This window comes from Arvicanthis niloticus, chromosome 14, assembly GCF_011762505.2.
Source record: "Arvicanthis niloticus isolate mArvNil1 chromosome 14, mArvNil1.pat.X, whole genome shotgun sequence".
NCBI classification, from domain to species: Eukaryota; Metazoa; Chordata; class Mammalia; order Rodentia; family Muridae; genus Arvicanthis; species Arvicanthis niloticus.
Window position 1 is genome coordinate 73,013,194 of NC_047671.1, and position 13,176 is coordinate 73,026,369.

Here is a 13,176-nt window from a genome sequence, read left to right on the forward strand (position 1 = left end):
GCCCAGGAATGTCCACTGAGCAGTGAGCTCCCACTTACGAGTGTCAGCCTGTGTGGCAGCGAGTGCTTCTCACCAGTGAAAACTGACTCTTCGCTTGTATCAGGGGGAGAAAGGAAACCCTTGGGCTTTAAGTGGGGTCATCTGTACCCTGACTCCTGTTTAAGGAACATTCATCTGTGGAGTCCAAAGATTTTGAGAAAAAAAAAAAGTATTTGTACTGACTATGTCATAATGTTTTTCTTCATTGCTCCATAAACATTGCAATAGAATAGTTATTTGGATGGAATTTATACTTATCAATTATTATAAGCAATCTAGACGTGATTTAAAGTTTACAAGCAATAGTGCTAGATCTTAAGAAAACACTATTCTGTATTAGGGATGTGAGTATCTATAGGTTGGAGAATACATAGAGGGTCTCAGAACTGGCAGCCTGATAGCAAGGCACAGTCATCCTTGCTGAGCGCTGGTCTGGATCCCCACTGAAAGCTTACCCTCAGGTCCTTGGCCTGCGTCTCCATGTGCCGGATCTGTTCCAGAGCACCAGTGCTCACACTCAGCCCCTGCAGCTTTGACTTCACCAGGCGGAGCTCCTCACCCATGGAGGCCAAGTCATTTAGGAGTGTCATCACACAGCTGTCGCAGTCTGCAGGGGCCACAGTAAAAGGCTGGAGCCCAGAGAAGGCAAGAGAACACTGTCCCCTCAACACAGACCATCACAGGCAGAAGTCACAGCCCTAGGTGGCTCAGGGAGGCACATGCACTCTGAAGAGGTGAGACCCGGATGTGTGTGAGCATTTTTACTAGGAACAATGACTCTTAGCAGTTTGTTGCTTATTTTGTGTGTTGGGAAAACAATAGTAATTACCCTTTGTTTATGGAGTGTCTGCTAGTGATTCTTATTGATTGACTGTTTCTGAGCCTGGGTTGCACTAAGTAGCCCAGTCTACATCAAATTAGTGATCCTTGTGTCTCAGCATCCCGAGCGATGTGCTCACAGACATGCGCTGTTACACACAGATAACTAGATATTAAGTGATGTGACATCTTCAGAAAGTCCCCACAAGTTGTCTGAGGTGGGCACTGTGTGTCTGTTCTCCATATAAAACTGAGACCGGGAGCGGTAAGGAGGCCTGTTGATAATAGAAAGCTGGGAGCTGACAGGGGCAAGAGTTGAGCCAATATTGCCCCTCCCTGTGTTGGGAATTGGTTCTGATGCTTTGTTTTACTTTGGCTCCCAAAAGCCTTGCTTCCAGACCTGAGGGTCCCTGCCCCCCAGCTGGCTTCAATTTATAATAAAGAATTGCCGTACAGCCAATGGCTGGGCAGGGAGATGGAGTGGGGCTTTTAGATTGCTGAGACAAGGGACTGTGGGGAAGGAAGGAGACAGAGAATCACCATGATGGGGAAGCAGAAAGATGAAACTTAAAGGGCCTGCTTCCTCAATTGTGTCTGGGGTAGTGGAGATGAAATATATATTTTTAAAGATGTTAACTCAGGAATGCTGGAAGGGAATGTTTGCTAGCCATGGGGAGGTTTAGAAGTGCCCGACCATTAAGCTAGTCAAGGCATATCAAAATTAGCTGGTGTGTGTGTGTGTGTGTGTGTGTGTGTGTGTGTGTGTGTGTGTGTGTGTGTATTTCCTTTGAGAATACAGGGAGCTTTTGGGTAGTCGCAGCATTCGTGCAACCTGCCGGGGAAGGCAGGGAGGGGTCTAGGCTTACCATCACATTCTTCTGCAGGGCTGCCATCTTTGGGTTCCTGGCTTACACAGTCTAAAATCAAGGGACAAAAAGGAAACAATTTTATGAAAATTTTTTTTCACCTGCCCTTTAACTTGGTTTCCAGAAAAGCCTGTTTTAGAAGGTGCTGGGTGCCAGTCATAAACTCATCACTGGCCTGCCTTTCCCAGAGTCACCCATGCCATCAACCTGAGTAGAACCTTTTCTGGTGGCCCCCCTTCATTACATTTACTTTTTCTTTCATAAGCAACGTGGTTCCTCAGGAACGGTATTTCCTACCTTTCTTTTCCTCCTTTGGTAGAGATGCAACCTGGACATCACACATGCCAGGCAGATGCTGTCCCTCTGAGCTACATTGTCAGTCTTCCTTGTTACTTCAGTTATTTTAGGATTTATTTTTATTTTATTTATGTGTAGGTGTGTGTATATGCCTCATTTATGCAGTTATCTGTGAAGGCCAGAAGAGGGCCTTAGGTCCCCGGAAGCTGGAGTTACAGCTATGAGCTTCCTGATCTGCAGAGTGGGTACTGAGCTGTGGTCCTCTGGAAGAGCAGCAAGCACTCTGAACTGCTGAACTATCAAGAAGTTGCCCAGGCCAACCTTGAACTTCTGAATCCCTGGCTCAGTCTCTAAAGTGATTGATCTGGACCGGTATCATTTGGTTTGTGTCTTCCTTTGGGGACACTTGCTTGATAAGCTTTTATCTGCGTTCCTGGTTTAGTTCTTCAACTTGCCCACAAATATAAGATGAGAAAGCGTTGGAGTTTATCTTGTGCATTGTGTACTCAGAAGCTAAATACTGTGCCCCAGACCAGACTGTAACCTGAGACTGGGATGCTGTGTTATCCTATGTACTGTGAAGAATGCATCCCATTAATTCCTGATTGGTCAGTAAGTGTCTAGGGCTTCTTACTGGACAGAGAGGGTGGATAGGAGGTGGGACTGGGTTGAGAGGCAGGTGAAGAGAGAGGAGGAGGTTGCCTTCAAACAGGATGGACCAGCAGCATGTGGCCAAGAGAAGTGCTCTCTGAGGACAGGCCAGTGGAGCAGAAGCAGCCTGGGGGACACCAGACGGGCAAGTGACTGACATTTGTATGGGTTTTAACAGGTGGAAGAGTTAGAATAGCTCAGAACCTGCCCAGCATAGTGCCTACAGCTTATTAATAAATTGTGGTGTTTCTGTGTCCTTTAGTCAGGATCTATACAACCAGTTGTGAGGTAGAAACCCTCAATAGTTATTTAGAAATAAAAAGGGGATACCAACCTCCCAAGAAAAATAATTTTTGCTTTAAGAGAGTTTACCTAAGTGTATATGTGCCACTTCCCTAACATGTAATATTAATGTTTTCTATGAAAGAAGTAAATATTCTTGTTTTGTCTAAGTTTTTCTGAATGAATCCATAGAAACTGTGACAAATTGTCTTTCACACAGTATATACCATTCACACCTCTGACTTGACCACATCTTAATTAAGAGAGAAAGAAGACTAATTTCTTCAGGTTCACATGAAAAGAGCTGATACAAAATAACTGTAGAGTGCAAGTAGGGAGACAGCCCAGGCAGTAAGAGCTGCTTTGCCAACGACCGAAGTTCAAGTCCCAACAGCTACATCAGGTGCTAACTTCAATTCCAGCTCCGGGCAGGGAGAGTCTCCCACCCCCACTGACACTGGCACTCGTGTACATACTCTCAGGCAGACACAGCCATGTAACTCTAAAATAAAGTTAAAAAAACCCTATAGTGTCCAAAGAATATCTCCATAAAATCACCAGAGGGTCTGGAGTTATTTGAGATATGGCTCATTGGGTTTTTAAAACAATTGACTTTTAAAAACCTAATTGAAGTAATGATTCCTCAGATCTACCACCATTACACAAGCATTCCCAGGCCTGTCGAGAGAAGGGGCAATTTGTGAGCTACAGTCCTAGACTATGTGTGTGAGACTGTTGTATCCTAGCAACTTTAAGATGCAGGTCCACAGGAATGTGCACTGAACTTACCTCCAGTTAGGGGGTCACAAGTGACTAACTGGCCATTGCTGTTACAATTGCATGGTTGGCAGCTACCTCCAAATTTCTGGGGGTTCCCAAAATACCCGGGTGCACACCTACACAAAACACAGAAAGACTAAGAAACACCCAAGTAACCCATCATTTATCACACCTTATTTTCCCTACTTAAGGCACCACAGCTGGGTAACAGGGAAGGTGACGCAGACTGACAAGGATGAACACTTCACAAAAGGCATCATTTTTATCCCGTAAATGAGGTTAGTAAGGGCGGGAGGCAGAGGCAGACGGGGTTGCTCCTCTGCTTCACTTGCTTGTGCGCCTAACCACTCAGATGCCTGGGTAGCCCGATGGCAGAGGAATAAATGGTGTGATCAACACAGAAGTGGGGGATGCTCGATTTTATTAAGAGTTATCTCCTGATGACATCACATACATATTGTTTAATTTGAAGCCAATGCATTCATAGCCATAAATGCAGGAGTTTCGAATGCTTACACAGAGGAAGACTTTCTCTTTTCCCTAATGTGTGATTTCAAGGCTGTGTAAGCTACATTGACATTAATTACAGCAGTGGGTATATAAGGAGATAGAGTTACTGACTGCAGCTCAGCCACGAGCCACAGCATTCTAGATAATACAGGAAGGAGTCAAGTCCTAACATCAGGGTTTAAATTTGTCTCAAATATGGCCTCAACTCTTAAAGCCAGATAGTAAGAACAATAAAACATGTTAAATTTTTATGTTGAGAAGTCAGAAACTCTTCTCTATTGATAAAGTTGAAGTGGCTTATGAGGTCTGCCAAAAGTGCTAGTTCTTAGGCTTTACATACTGACCAGCCCTGCATTCTTCTGTTCTGAAGAAGATCTACAGTCTAAAATATTTTATTTTCATGTCTCACCTATATCTAAAGTTTTGACAAAAAAGATCAAAAGTGCAATATACCTTTTATAAGGTCATACAGAGAACTGGGACATTTAATTCTTCCTTATTCTTAAAAAGCATGCATTTCTAGTTACAAGAAAAAATCGTTTCTTTTATTTTCCTTTCATAGCTAAGCATAGCAGATTGAAGCAATGCTTTCCCAGATGTCATTAGTATAGAAATAAGGAACGGAGAATACAGCTGCCTGTGGCTAAGGGAGAGAGGTGTGTGCAGGGCATGGGAGGAGCTAGAAAACCTCTCTGCACCTACCTTTGGCAGGCCACCCCGCCCAAGTTCTAGTAGACATCTGTACATGGTAAATTCCCACTTCTCCCCTTGACTTTCTTATTTGTCATTCAGGATGTAATGAACAGTATCTAGGTGGGCAACCCATGTTTAATAAGTAAAAATTGTTGTCATCAACCTGGAACTCATGAAATGATGCTCTTAATTAAGAAACCATAACTTGTATAGAGACATCAAGTGTAGCATATGCTGAGAGAACTGTTCATTAAAACTGTCTCTTCAAGTCAGCTGCCCAAATAAACACCGAGCCTGCCTCTGGCTTTAACTCTGTTGTTTGTACAGAGTCATAAGGAGGTTAAGCCAGGAAGAGGTTCTGCCAGATGTGAGCCCCCAGTTCAATGTCTGGAATACCTGGCCAGCCCTCCTTTTCCAGCCTACACACCCTTGCCATCTCCACATGTGAGCTGACCCTCACATCCCTTGTTCTCCAAGGCTGGCTGCTTGTCCCTTCAGAGGCAACCCCACCCAGCCCAGTTAGTTTGGTGTCTCGTGCCCCACAGCATCAACGTTTCATACTGGGTACAGATCTGGAGGTTAACCAAATACTTTGTGTATTTCATGCAGTGTGCCCTTGGATTACTGGGAGGTGGTGTGGAAGGCTATTAGAACCTGAGGCAACTTTCGCCTTATACAACCTACACAGCATTCAGTGCATAGAAGCTACTTGAGACAATCTGCCCATGAATAACTGAGGTGTATCTCTAGGACACTTGTCCTTCTCAACCGTTACCATTATTCTCTTGTTTCATGAGCATTACTAAATGTATCTAATATGACCAGCGTTATGATAGACACCAGGGTCTGGGAAATAAATAGGATTTCCTGAGTGTTCAAAATATACTGTGTGAACATGTGAATGTGTGTGTGCGTATGAATATGTGTGTGCGCGCGCGTGTACAGACACTTGCACGTGCATATATAAAGCTATGGAATATGTATTTAGAATTACAAGTAAAAGTTATTTACACACATAGATGGCTGTTGGCGAGGATGACAGTATACAGAGCTGTGTACAGTTAGGTGTGGGCACATGCAGGAATTTGTCTATGGGAATAAAAGTATGTACAAATATTTTGGGAAGCAGTATTTAAGAGGTTAGAAGTGGCATATAGACCTATGTGAGAAGATGAGAGTCACATAAAGAGCACATAAGGATGTGGGAAGGACCGGTTTGTAGTGCATGCTGGGAGGAGGGGGATGTGTGGAGATGGGGATGTGGCCCAGGCACATGCTGATGTATGTATGGAGACTATCAGCTGTGTGTGCTGTGTGTGCTGTGTGTGTGTGTGTGTGCTGTGTGTGTGTGTGCTGTGTGTGTGTGTGTGCTGTGTGTGTGTGTGTGCTGTGTGTGTGTGTGTGTGTGCCGTGTGCCGTGTGCTCCTCATTCTCATTCTAAAACATGAACATAGAGAAAATAATTTATTAAGTGAGCAGTCTTATATTTTGCCCATAATTTTTCTAGCCCTCAGTGGGTGTTGGGGGCCGACTTTTAGAAGAAAGCGGCTATCAGCTTTGCAGCCATCTTGAGCCATATACCCTGACATGAGACTTGGATTACAATAGCCTACAACAGCTGAGCACACTCTGATAATCTTGGTTTAGATACCTTGAGATTAAAGGTGCGTGAGATTAAAGGTGTGTGAGATTAAAGGTGTGTGACTTAAGAGTATGACTTAGAAGTATAGAGATCAGAGTTAGAGACAAGACCTAAGGGCATGATTAAAGGTGTAACTTAGAGACATGGCTTAGAAGTGAGACATATAAAAGGCAGAGACAGAACAGATCAGATTCAGACACATCAGACATTAGGTATCAGACACAGCAGACAGAGGAGACAGAGAAGGAGACACTTAGAGGAAGAGAGACTGAAGAATAAACGGGATTGAATCACACCCTGTCTGGTCTCCATTCTTCGAGTCTGCCCTCACTCTCTCTCTTGCTGAACCCCAACCCGAGGACCGGAGTGGCAGCTCGGGCCACGACATTTTAGGCCGCCCAAAGTGGAGCAGCCTAGGCCCCGACATTTTTGGCGCCTGAACAGGGACTCAAGCTTGGGCCTCAACATATTTTGGCACCCAACGTGGGGCTAGTGCGGTCCCCAACAAGTGGGATTCTAGCCCCCAACAAGACGGTCCAGCAACTCTTCCAGAAAATCTTTCCAGATTTTTGTGAAGGGGGTGCTGTGGGCAGTGGCACAGAGGGCAGGAAGAAGCCTACCTCTCACACTGTGCTCCTGTGTATCCGGGTCTGCAGGCACACCTCATGGCTCCTCCTTCCACAGCACAGCCAGTGGCAAAACTACAGGGAGACAAGGAGAGTGCCTCAGTGCAAACAGAACCCCAAGAGGTCACTGTCTTCTATGACAAAGACCGGGATCCATGAAGTGAAAATTGAAATTTTTTGTGAGAAATGTTTGGAGTAAAGAAAGTTGTGTGGGGAGACAATTTTGCCCCTGGAGACTCGCCAGGGTGCAGGATGAAGAGCTTCAGCCTGGGCAAGTGGGCTGAATAGAGGCATGCATTTTCTTTCTGGCTTGGATAAATACATTCCTTTCCTGGAGACAGACACAGTACCTCAGTCTGGAAGAGATGATTACAACACTCTTTGCCCAGGAATAGCAAAGAGGAGATACAAGTCCAGGCAGGAAAGCAAACAGCAAGTCCCGATTCTCTTCAAATATTGTCTCCTGGTTTCTGCCAGTTTTTTCTATGTGGAGCCTCCCCTGGCAGTCAGGTCTTGGGAGCCCGAGAGAAGTACATAGTTTCTCCCACCCCCCTGGAATTTCTGGGGTACCCTTGCTGGTGGCTTTACATTGTTTTTTAATCAAGTTCTGAAATTTCAATTCCTTTGGTAGTACCAAAAAGGAACGCGGCCATTAAGAAGTTTGTCACTTGGAACATTGTAGAAGCTGCTGCTGTCAAGGACATATCTGAAGCCAGCGTCTTCGACGCTTCCGTGCTTCCCAAGCTCTATGTCGCGCTGCATTACTGTGTGAGCTGGGCCATTCATAGCAAGGTTGTCAGGAATCGATCTCGTGAAGCCCGGAAGGACGAGACACCCCAACCACGATTCAGACCTGCTGGCACTGCACCTCGACCTCCACCAAAGCCCATGTAAAGAGGTGGTTTCTTTCGTAAGGGCAGAAGGAAAGATGTTTTGGGAAAAATAAAATGGAAGTTCTACTTTATGTGGCAAAAAAAAAAAAAAAAAATTCTTTTAGCTCTAAACTGACAAATATTTGAGAAATCTTTTTTACCCAGAAAGAAGCCACGATAAAAGCCATGTAGGCTTACAAAGTGCCTCTATTTGTGGATCAGTACTCTGACACACACCAGAGAAAACTAGCTAGCAGGAGAGATTATGCTTGGGAAGCCGCCCTTGTTGGGGTGGATGGATGTAGAACTTTCCTTAGGGACCATATGAAGTCTCTCCGTGGTGTTTCTGTTGATGGAGGAAGAGGTGTTAAACAATTACAATGGCAAACTCAAAGATCCATGTGCGGCTCAGCTGCACCCAAGCGGGGAGCTGGCTTTGAGGATAGCGATATGCTTTTACCCAGCCCTGAGCGCCCCATGGAGATCCTGCTCTTTTCTTCTTCTGCCAGCCTCTGCCTGCGCAAGTCTAGGCGGGCATGGAGGGCTGGACCGGCTCACAAAGAACGCTGCAGGACAGGGCAGGCTCATTGGGAATCAATCATACAGATGGAAAGGCAAGGCGGACCTTCGGAATGGGGATCTCTGCAGAAGCAGCACTGAGGTGTGTGGCCGTGAGGAGGGCGATGTGGCCAGGTCATCTGACACCCAGCTGCTAGCACTCTGCTTAGTGCGCTGCTCTGATCTCTGAGCTTGTGCTGCATGGGCTGTTTCTTGATTTTCAAACCTGTTGCTACTTTCCTTAGTTAGCTGTTAAGTCACTCTTTCCTTGGACGCCATGGTGATCACTTCATGATGAACAAGAATATAACAAAGTGCCAGGCCCACTGAGGACAGGAGAAGAAATGGTGACTGTTCTACCTGCCATCTGTCAGTCACACCAGGCCTGAATGACAGCTACACTTGTATCACTCGGGAGCCCAAAGCTTCCCCAAGGCTTCCGTCACACCAAGAATTAAACCCAGATGCTTCACTATAGTTTTCAAGAATCATGGAATCTGAGTCCTGGCAAGACCTTCAACCTCAGCTCCAGTTGACACTGAGAAGAAACCTGAATAATCCCTTTGTTTCACTTGCTTTTGTTTACTTTAAAAAGTTACTAATGTGGGGCCCGTGTAGATGAGGTGCCATGAGCTCAGCATAGGTAACAACCCTGACTCGTGGGGTTTAATGATTATCCAGATGAGTTTTCAGGACCTAAAAGCTACTTCTGTTGGAATCACTGACTCTCCTCTTGACATGAACAAGGGTCCACTGGATGACACTGTTGACATAAAGGGACAGAAAAACTCAGCCTTCAGATCAGGTCAAAGCTGTCACTTCCTGGACAAGCATCCTATGAAGTTCAATCATATACTTGTAGGTGACTGATAAATGTTCCCCTTGCCCCATCTCACCTTGACACATGCCTTAAGTAACGTTTCTTCCTTATTCCATAAATAGTCTCGAACTCTGCTCTTATGAAAATGGGTCTGAGGTTTGCTCCACATCCTGTCTCTGTGCTTGGCTGCCTCACGAGGAGCCTTTATTTCTTCTTCACAAAACTCAGCCTTGCAGTGTTTGGCAGATTGTGCATCCAATAAAGAAGCCTAGTTGGGTCAACTTCCTCTCTAGTGCACTTCAGCTCCTCCTGCCTCTCTACGAACATAGCTCTTTAACCTGCTTCCTCCCCACCTGCTCTCAGTTCTGTGCAACTGCTAGACCCCAAACTGAGCTTGTGAGCCTCGACTGTACCTTCTGACATCAAAGCAGGGCAGATGCTAGAAGGGTTTCTCTTCTGGGACCAAGGTGCTACCATGGCCATCTCTACTCATGATTAATGTCACTCTAACCAAGGTCTCTTGGCCACTCTCTCTAACATAGGCACACATTGTCACTCACATAGTCTCATGTCTGTCTGATATTCTATTTCATGTTTATTTTTACATTTACTTACTGAGTTATGATGACCTTTTCTTTCTCTGACCCACACTAGGTAAAGCTGGGGACATCAGATCCTACCATATTTACAGTATATTGATTTCCTAAGCACAAAGCCAGGCTGAGAGCTGGCTCTATTGTGGGTGCCCAGGAAATTTGTAAAACCACTGAGTGAGCAGCAAAAGAAAAAAGAAAAGGAAAAAGACAAAAGGGAACAATTTTAAAAGATGGTTTCTGTTTGATGATTGCTTTTGTTTTATTTTGTTTTGTTTTTCTCTTTTATTCATGTCTGTTCATTTAAGAAAAAAATAGATGGCTCAGCTGTTAAAGGCTAGGCTCACAATGAAAAAGACAAAAAAAAACAAAACAAAACAAAAAAACAAAAAAACAAAAAAACCCAAAAAACAAACATACCCAAAACTTAGCCTTAGTGAAATATTATTCACATACCATACAATTTACCCACAATTAGTATAAGTTCAATGGGCTTAGTAAAGTCACACATTTGAATGACCACCACTATGATCAATTTTAGAATACAGTTAGTTATCACTTCAAGAAAACCCATAGCCTTTAGGAGTGACTTCTCTCTAACCCACTAGGGCCCCTTCCCCCATCTGCTCAGTTCTGTGCAACTGCCAGACTACAAACTGCAATTTGTAAGCCTCAACTGTACCTGTTGGTATGAGGGCAGGGGCAGACCCTACAGGATCCGTGGACGGCATTTCCATAGTAACCCTCTTGGCAACGCTCACAGTGCTCCCCAGCTGTGTTGTGCTGACAGTTCTGGGGACAGATGAACAGGACATGAGTTAGCTGTCTACTGCACAGATCACTTCATTATCAGTTTATACATCCTTTTCAGTGCTGAAGACTAAACTCAGAGCTTCAAGTACACTTGGTGAACTTGGCACAGCTGAACTTCAGCCCCTGGTCTCATCCAATCATAGCTCAAGTCCTCTGGCTGCATGATCGTGCAGATTCTGTTAACCACATGCATTTTTTCCTATTTAATTGCTGTTGGTACCACATACAAATACTGGGATGCTGGAAGGAGAGCTCAGCCTTCGTGAAGTACTTAACACGTGTCTGGCATGCATGAGGACCCCAGTTTGCATGGTTCAAATCAAACAAGCAAGCAAGCAAAAAACTTAAATCTGCCCTGGGACCCTGGGAAGTGCAGCTTCTCTCTCCCCCATCCTTTTTGAAAGGCTCTTCTCTGGCACTAACCTCATTTTACTTCATAATTCATTCACCATAATACACTCAAGTGCAAGAAACTTTTAATAGGTGGTTATACATGGAATCTGTAAAAACAGTGGAAAATTACACAATATCAGAAGACCCTTTAACGTAAATTCCAGAGAATTAAGGAATTGTGTCTATTGGATTTGTGTGAATCCAATTGTCCTCATGTCAAAGTTGATGCCTTACTGAAGGCACACTGCCATGACTTGCCACCACCGGGTCCGACAGAAGACAGAACAGATTTTCATTCTCAAAATGAAGCTTCAAATATGAGTGTGTACATGCACAAACAGAGAGAGGCGTGTGGAGAGAGAGAGAGAGAGAGAGAGAGAGAGAGAGAGAGAGAGAGAGAGAGAGAGAGGAGGGAGGGAGACAGAGAGAAAGAGAGAGAGAGAAGAAAGGACAGTTTCCTGTGCTACAGATATTTGGTGACTAAGATGACCTTGAACAAGGTTGACCTCTGACAGTTTACTTAGAAGTTTTTACCTCTGTATTCCACCATGGTGCTTGAACCAGGCAAGATAATGGATGTGAAGACTTAAATAAGGCCTGGGACTAAGTTTGGAAAAATAAATTACAAGAGGATGGGGCTTGTCTCCGATGGAAAAGACACCTAATTAAACAAATCCGTGCTTTATGAATCTTTAAGGATTAAAAATCATATAAAGCATGGTTAGGTAGTGTGCTGGTTTGAATGAGAATGGCTACCAATGGTTCATGTGTCCATTAGTCCCCAGTTGGTGGAACTGCTTGGGAAGGATTAAGAGGTGTGGCCTTGTTAGAGGAAGTGTGTCACCCGGGGTGGGCTTCGGGATTTCAGTAGTTCATGCCAGGCTCAGTTAGCTCCCTCTGCCTCATGGTTGTTGCCCCAGTATGTTGATAGGTAGGGTGGATGTGGGTATGTACACCTGTGTAAAGAGGGTTCTCCATAGGAAGGGTTGTATCTGGTGGATCTGTAGCATAGATCTCAGGACCAACCAGACAGCCATTCTCAGGGTTTCCTGTAAGTGGTCTGCCTGGAGAAGCCACAGCAGCCTTTAGAGGCAAGTAAAGGGAGAACTATAGAAGTAGCAAGTGGAAAAGAAAATCTTGTTTGGTTGAAAAATGAAGTATAAGTCCCACAAGTTATCCTTCCATGAAGCATACAGAATCTAGAGAAAATTCCTTTTGTTCTCTGGTGGCCTTTAGAAGGTAGACTTGATGTCTGCGATAACTCTGTGGTAAGATAAACATTCGTAGTGAAGGCAACACCATTCCCCCCCCCTCTCTCTCTCTCACACACACACACACACACACACACACACACCCCAGGCAGTATCAAACAGACTTTTGCTCATGAATACTTATGAGCCAGAAAACAACCATTGGTGGGTGCTGTTTACTCTTTCTGAACATATAAGGTTAGAATCCATCAGGTGGCCCCTCCCGCACTTTCCTGTTCTGGCCTGCCCCAACTAGCAGGGGAAGCAGATCTCTGAGACGTGAGGGGCAGGTTCAGTACAGCCCAGGGACTCCACAGATGCTAGCCGCGTTAAACAAGGCGAGTCCTGGCAGTAGAGTACATTTCCAAAGGTCCTTGCCTAACTGGGAGGTCCTGGCTATCAAACGGGAGTCTGATGGGATGGAGTGCAGTTAAACTTAATTAAGCAGATAATTCTAAAAGGCTCTTTGGAGATGAAAATTACTTAACAAACTAACTTTTTTAAAAAACTTTTTTTGAGAAAAGATCCCACTGTTTAGCCTTCTTAAGCTGGAACTTGCTATGTAGACCTTCCCTCATAAATGTCCTACATGTCTCCCTTCTCGGTTTATTTTTATTTTTTCAGGCAAGGTCTCATATGTCTCAAGATAGCCTCAAACTTGCTAGTTAGCCA

General features: G+C 44.7%; 1 protein-coding gene across 3 annotated transcripts in view; it reads right to left on the reverse strand.

Annotated features, from left to right (window-relative positions):
- The window catches only part of Lama3 (laminin subunit alpha 3), a 237,054-nt gene that overhangs the window by 59,537 nt on the left and 164,341 nt on the right, over positions 1 to 13,176 (reverse strand). For all 3 annotated transcript variants that reach the window (XM_034518463.2, XM_076912977.1, XM_034518466.2), the window contains 5 exons: positions 10,731 to 10,840; positions 7,200 to 7,280; positions 3,744 to 3,850; positions 1,725 to 1,775; positions 495 to 646 (listed from right to left, as the gene is read on the reverse strand). In XM_034518463.2, coding sequence (XP_034374354.1) covers positions 495 to 646; positions 1,725 to 1,775; positions 3,744 to 3,850; positions 7,200 to 7,280; positions 10,731 to 10,840 — 501 coding nt within the window. The remainder of the gene's footprint in view (positions 1 to 494; positions 647 to 1,724; positions 1,776 to 3,743; positions 3,851 to 7,199; positions 7,281 to 10,730; positions 10,841 to 13,176) is intronic.